This window comes from Sinocyclocheilus grahami, unplaced genomic scaffold (genome assembly GCF_001515645.1).
Source record: "Sinocyclocheilus grahami isolate Dianchi unplaced genomic scaffold, SAMN03320097.WGS_v1.1 scaffold1275.1, whole genome shotgun sequence".
Lineage (NCBI taxonomy): Eukaryota > Metazoa > Chordata > Actinopteri > Cypriniformes > Cyprinidae > Sinocyclocheilus > Sinocyclocheilus grahami.
This window is the reverse complement of record NW_015506454.1, coordinates 22,047-29,358: the sequence shown is the minus strand read 5'-3', so window position 1 is coordinate 29,358 and position 7,312 is coordinate 22,047. Positions and strand designations below refer to the sequence as shown.

The window sequence follows — 7,312 nt, the reverse complement described above, 5'->3', positions numbered from 1 at the left end:
GAACACACACACAGACACACACACACACGAACACAGACACACACACACGCACACACATGTTGGCAATTAATGAACCACCGCAGCATGAATAATTTATCACTTTTTCATCTGAAAGTGAAGGTTCATGCAAGTAAAATTAATTTATTTTGACTGAAAACATTTCAGAGCAATATTTAAGTTGTTTTGTCATGAATAAATATGTATGTTTCATACATTTGGACAGATTTTGAGCAATTCAAAGGGAGACGACCTGCCGATGGGAGGATATTAGAGCCGCGCTTTCATTTGCAGAGAACGTCAGACTAAATGTGAGAGAATAGGCCAGACGGCCCTCAGGGGCCCGAACCCGTTCACTTCACACAGCCAAAGCATTACGGCTGGAACGATTAGAGGCCCTCAGAGCTTCGTTAACAGACAGACGTTAAACCCGGCGCTAATGACACGCTCTGACCATCAAACCAGGACCGCAGCAATTCATCCCAGAAGCTATTCATAAGAGCATTACTTGCTTGATTCATTGAATCAAATTATTTCCGGCATTTTACTGAAAATCTCATTATTTCTCATCTTGAGAATCGAAGGCCGTACCAAACGTCAAATCAGTGTTATTCGAGGTTCTATTATCGCTCCTGTTTATATTTTCATAAGTCTTAACTTTAATTTTAGTTTTGGAAAGTAATTATTATTAGTTTTATATGATCTACTTTTAGTTGTTTTAGTATTTCAACTTAAACTAAATGAAAATAACAAATGAAATAGCTGAAATGAATAACGTTTATTTTATTTATAAATGCTTTTAATGGATTTATTGTAACTATAATAACCTTGAGTAAAAAAATTATGTAGAGCATAAACATTCAGCTCGGACCAAACTAATCACACAAACATGTTCACTGATAAGTAGCAGCTCTAAATGTTTTAGAACTATCATTAATATTTTTATTTAATATATATTTATTTATTTTCGCGAATAGCGACTGCATTTAAAAGCCACTTTGACAGAATCCACTCCACATTCTGTAGGATTTACTTTTGAAATGTATTCATGTCTTTACAGTGCAGTCTGGATTTATTGGCAGCTCGTGGATTATAGCACTCTGAGTTTGTAGAATATATCTCAGAACGACTGTCTGGTGTGTTTTTAGTACCGTCTACGCAGGACGGAGCCGCTCTGGTGGTTCCTGCCACCTGTCCCGGGAAACACGAGCACTTGACGGTCAGCGAACGCTCCTCGATCTTGTTCTTATTGCAGCATCGGTGTAACGCCACCACCTCACACGTTCCCATCCGCACGTGATGCAGCACTGCAACACAACACAACCTTCACCACTTTCACTCAAATACACTGAAAACTAAACATATAGCATTTCTCGTTTGCACTCGGTGTAACTTGATGTACTAAAATAACTAAAACTGGAATATAAATGAATAAAAATTATAGAATAGAAATTTTTTTTAAATTCAAAAACTATTTGAAAAATTAAAAAAAAAGTTTTAACTAAAATTAAAATGAAAACAGATTCAAAAATAATTCAAAATATGAATAAAACTATAATAGTACCTCAATGATACTAAAACAACACTGGAACACAGTCATCATCATTGACATTATAAAAAAACTATGATTTTTTTTAAACTATAAAAAATGTGAAAAAAAAGACAAACGAGAAAGAAAAGGAAATATAAATATTAAAACTAATTTTAAAAATAATAAAAACCATGTAATTAGTGATACTAAAATAGCACTGAATCACATTCATTATCACAAACATTAACAACAACAACAACAACAAAAAAGCCTGTTTTTTTAAATACAAAATTAAAATATATATAAAGACGGAAAAAAAAATAAAAAACATGCAACAAAGATACTTCAAGAACAGAAAATGAAAAAAAAAAAAAAATTTTTATAAAATTCAAAAAATATATATTTTAAAACATACAACAAAAATATTACAGTAAAAGAAAACATAAAAAACGAATAACCACATAATGTTGATGATATTAAAATAAGACTGGATCACAATCGTCATCAGTGTGGTCAGTGGACGCAGTGAGGGACGAGCTCAGCTGAACTCCGTTCACACACACTTCGGTACGGATCAGGAGAGAAACCGCTTTCATGAAGCCGTGTGACAGTCACTGTCCTTCCTCCCGCTGAGCTGGTGATGCTCAATTATTCACACGCTGCGGCGCTCACTTTTAATCGCTGCTGACTTTTCTATGAGCCGCCTGTGTGTGTGTGTGAGAGTGTGTGCGAGAGTGTGTGTGTGTGGGTGTGAGTGTGTGAGTGAGTGTGAGTGTGAGTGTGAACACACACACACACACAGACACAGACACAGACACAGACACACACTCACTCACTCACACACACACACACACACACACACACACACACACACACATCAGAGAACGCGATCAGGACTGGATCTTCACAGTGTGCTTTCGTTTGATTAATTCGACGTGAACTTCATTTGCAGGAGTCAATTGGGAAAAATCCCAGGTTTTCTCATAAGACTCGAGCAGAAACCCATCCACACCAGAGCTGAGCCTCGTTAGTCGTCATGTAAACGATCTCACTCACACGGATGCTAATTACTGGCAGCTGGTCGTATTGCTTACACACGGGTTATGAACTGATATTCACCTTCTATATTCCATTACGGAGGTGCTGGAGATCTGACCGCTTGTTTCCGATCGGTATTAGGATTGTGGTTAACGAGCATTAGATCATCTGAGACTGACACACACACAGACACACAACACATTTTAAACTGAATATTGAAATTAAAATTGATATTGCAATTGATAATAACATTTTTTTTTAAATCTCTCTCTCTCTCTATAAATCAATTACATTATTACATTTAAATGTATTCAATTAATCATAAATGAATAAATACATTACTACAGTAATAATACTTTTTAATAATTGTTATTTGATTGTACAACAGCAACATTACAGCAAGATAAGAAACTTTAATAATTAATAAATACATATATAACTATATTAATAATACTATTTAATCATAATTATTATTATTTTATTTTACAAGATTAAAATTACAGCAAGATTAGAAACTTTTCAAAAAATAAATGATTTTACGAGTTACGTGTGTAAATGTGCGTATGAATATTAAATCTGCCTTACAAAAGGAGTTCCAGATGTTTTTGTTTTTGTTATTATTTATTCTTCATCTCTAATTTAATGTCTGTTTTCTCTACAACACAGATGTAAGCAAAGCGGACACACTGATGCTGTAATAAAATGCAAATTTAAGATTAAAGGTGAGAATAGTTTTTCACAAGCTGTTACTACAACATGAATTATCTATTAAACACTAAATCTGAGGTCGTACTAATATTTGTTCAATTAATAAACGGCGTGTAATTGCTTTCAAGCGTCTTCATACAGCATCGCCTTCTGATCGAATGACCTAATAAAAGTCTTTCGTTCGAGCGCCGGAGGGGAGAAACGCAGACTTATTTTCTCATTAAGAATCTGTCACACTTCTAATTGTGTGTTTTATTCTAAAAGCTCTTCATGTTTAATTCAGGCCTTTGTGTTGTACTGCAAACCCTCGGGACATCTGCATAATTGATGCACCGAACAAGAGAACACGCCGTTAAAGTTTTGGACTATTGCAAACATTAATAAACTCACATGCATCAGCGGGATGAATTATTAAAATGAGAATCTAGTCTGATTCAAAATGAGGCTGTCGGCACATGTTCCTTCATCGCTGCTCATTTCCATCGTGCCATTCGTCTTCGTTACATCTCTCAGAGTTCACAGGTCTCCATCCGACGGACCTGAAGCTGCGCTCTCTTCAGCCGGAGCCGCTTCAGAGCCGCTTCAGAGACGCTTCAGAGATGCTTCAGAGCCGCTTCAGAGCCGCTTCAGAGACGCTTCAGAGATGCTTCAGAGCCGCTTCAGAGCCGCTTCAGAGACGCTTCAGAGACGCTTCAGAGACGCTTCAGAGCTGCTTCAGAGATGCTTTAGTGACGCTTCAAAGGCTATGTTCACACTGTGAGCCTTAGTGCTCAATTCCAATTTTGTGCTCAGATCCGATTTTTTTGTACAGCTGTTAGGGATGTAACGATTAACCGCGAGCCGGTTGAAAATCGATTAAAATTGAGTTTAAATCAGAGCTTCTCTCTTAAAAGGACACATTTTCTGCCCCGTGTTTAATTTATCTACCCAACCTGGCAACCATTCGCAAGCGCTCTCTCTCTCTACACAGCGGAAAAAGATCAGAGAGTTTCTCTAAATGAGGACGACTACAAAACAAGTCATATATGATATAAGAGATCTGCACTTAAGCACAGACATGAACCGACTCCAGCACATCCATCGTATTTGATCATCAGGCTTTTATGGCTCATATAGTCTGATAGAGTGAGAATATGAAGGAAAAAAACAGCTCAGTTTTATTCAGAGGCTCCTCAGAAGATGTGAGATGTTCTGGAGGCTTGTGAAGATCACTCCTCCGCTGAGGAACAGTGAAAGTAAAGCTTCTGGAAACAAACGCTCCTCAAAAGATCCTGAGGATCAGATTTGAGACTCTAAAACATGATTGATGGAGAATCAAGTAAAGCTGAGCTGCTTCACTCCAGTAAGTGTTCATCTGGAGATATTACTGACGTTATTATAAACCAGCTAATCTCTTCTCTGTCCTCCATCTGCGTCTCTCGTTCCAGTGTGATGTTTCAATCAATGTCTGTGAGATTCAGTGTGCCACCGTTAGCTCTTCACCTCACACACACTAATCAATGTTTGCCTGTGTAACATGAACGCTCTATTTCTGATCTGCTTTTAATTGCTCTTTTTTGTGATGGCAGCATCAATAATGAATACGGTTCAGAAACAGGAAAACAATGTTTGCTTTAAAGGTGTCATCGGATGCCCATTTTCCACACGCTGATATGATTCTTTAGGGTCTTAATGAAAAGTCTGTAACATAGTTTGGTTAAGATTTCTCAACGGTAGTGTAAAAAACAGCTCTTTTCAGAGCAAGCCGTTTTGTAGCATTTTCCTTTAAATGTTAATGAGCTCTGCTGACTCCGCCCCTCTCTTCCGAGCCGCTGTTTACTTTAGCCCCATTCATCGTGAAACTTGCTAATTAGCACATTATTAGGAAAGGCGAGTATAAAAAACCTTATATTCACTTCTTCTGGAGGTGAGGCTAGATCATGAATGATTCGCGCGAACATAAACGCATTTATGTAGATCGTGGACGCATTCCCTTCAGAAACAAACGTAATCCACTGCGTCTTCAGCGGCTCAGATGTCGGGAGTAAATGACGACTGCTGTGTTCATTATTACATCCAACAACAGAACACCTCGATCGAAGTGAAGACGCCAGTCCAGTCTGTGCTGAAACACTACTGTCAATCAATTTTATGAATTGACTAGTGAAATTTAGTAGTATTTCTGATGAAAGGTGTCAGAAACGTGGCCTATTTTAACCATGAAACGACTTCAGCACACCGCGAAAATGATTTTTTCGTGCTATTTCTGTCTTGTTTTCCAGTGCAAATACCTACAGTACCTGAGAAGTAAAATGAGATGTTTTGAACAAAGTCAGGAAAAGGGCAAGCGGAAAAGAAATCAATTATTCATACTTCATTATTGCATTTTACTTTTTGCTTTGAATTTTTTGACAGGCATATTTTCTTTTCTAAAGGCAGAAGACGCAGGCAGTGCGCTGCATGAGACGAAAAAGTAATATAGCCAAAACCACCGCATAGCCGCTCTTTAGTGTAGATGCATGCTGAGTTTATCAGACGATGCTGTGATTATAAATGAGAGTGACTCCTGGATAACATGTATTAAAAGGGGTCATGTTTAGTCACTATTTAGTGCTGTATTTTTTGACAATATTCACTCATCATGACAGTAAAATAGTGCATTCTAAGTCAATATACTGCAGTATTTCCTCTCAATCAGTAGAAAACATGGTTAACGCACGCTCATGCATGAAAAAACAAATACCGTCTTGTACCGTGAAACCGGTATAATTTAGAAAAATACCGCGATATACATTTTTGGTCATACTAGTCTACAGCATTCATTCTCTGAACATCAGCAGCACTGGGGCTTGGAGATGTAGAAAACACGGTGATTAGTGAGCGCAGAACGACTTGCAGGAAGAGATTCTGACAATATTCACACTAGAGACTGGAGATGATCAATGCCACTCCAGAAAACTCGGACTAATGGGATGGCTCGTTTTATATCAAAACACAAATAAGCACACTCTCAAACCTGCAATGCAATGCAATAAATACAAATGCATTCACCACTTACAAAAAAATACCAGGGTATTACCATGCTTCTTTGAAATACCGTGTTATTACATGGTACTATCACAGCACTTCTACATAAAACTTGTTTATTAAAAACGTGTTTATTTCGTAATTTGTGTGTTTGTGCATTATCTACGTGCACTACTAGTACACTATACTGAATGATTAATACTGTATATTTATCTATATAAACAAAAATGCCAAACATCGAAACAAACCAACATCATTTGTGCTTTACGAAACTTAACAATGGTTTTACTACAAATAATAAAACAAAAAAACATGGTTATAGTTAAACCATGGTAACCAGAAATTGGTTTTGCTACACTAACTATAGTTTAACCATGGTATTTGTAGTAAAACTGTTGTTATACAAATGTTAATCAATATGCCAAAAAAAAGAAGACACTTTTACTTTAATAAAACCACGGTTCATTTGCGTAAGGCGTTTTATGTGTTAGCAAGAACGTCTAAAACTAAACTGATGGTGGCATTCACCAAATAATTAATCGATAATACATTTTTAACTCGATTTTATATTTCTAAACAGTTTTTTTGTGTTTGTATTCGGAGTTCTGATTGATTGATTGATTGACAGAACAAGCGGCATGAATGAGCTCGTACCTGCCGCACCTGCCGCTCCGGATCAATCCATCCGATCAGCTCGATCAGTCCGGCGGGAGATCGGGGTTTGGTCGCTCCAGGGTTCCGCTTCCTGTCGGTTCGGTTCGGGTCAGTCAGCGCCGCTTCACATGATTCAAAGGCAAAAAATAAAAAAGATGGAGAGAGAAACAAACGCAGCTCTTCCCCGAGCTTCACACACACTGACTGACTGAAATACACACACAGTCAAACCTCTCTCTCTCTCTCTCTCTCGCTCTCTCACACACACACGCACGCGCACGCACGCACGCACACACACACACGCACTCTCTCACTCACACTCTCTCTCTCTCACACACACACACACACACACACACTCACACACTCTCACTCTCACAC

The 7,312-nt window shown here is 37.8% G+C and overlaps 1 protein-coding gene across 1 annotated transcript in view; it reads right to left on the bottom strand.

Annotated features, from left to right (window-relative positions):
* Positions 1-4,267: 4,267 nt before the first annotated feature.
* LOC107568697 (transcription factor ETV6-like) overlaps positions 4,268-7,312 on the bottom strand; it is a 13,639-nt gene continuing 10,594 nt past the window's right edge. The window contains exons 7-8 of the mRNA XM_016254675.1: positions 4,926-4,949; positions 4,268-4,281 (exon numbers count right to left, since the gene is read on the bottom strand). Coding sequence (XP_016110161.1) covers positions 4,268-4,281; positions 4,926-4,949 — 38 coding nt within the window. The remainder of the gene's footprint in view (positions 4,282-4,925; positions 4,950-7,312) is intronic.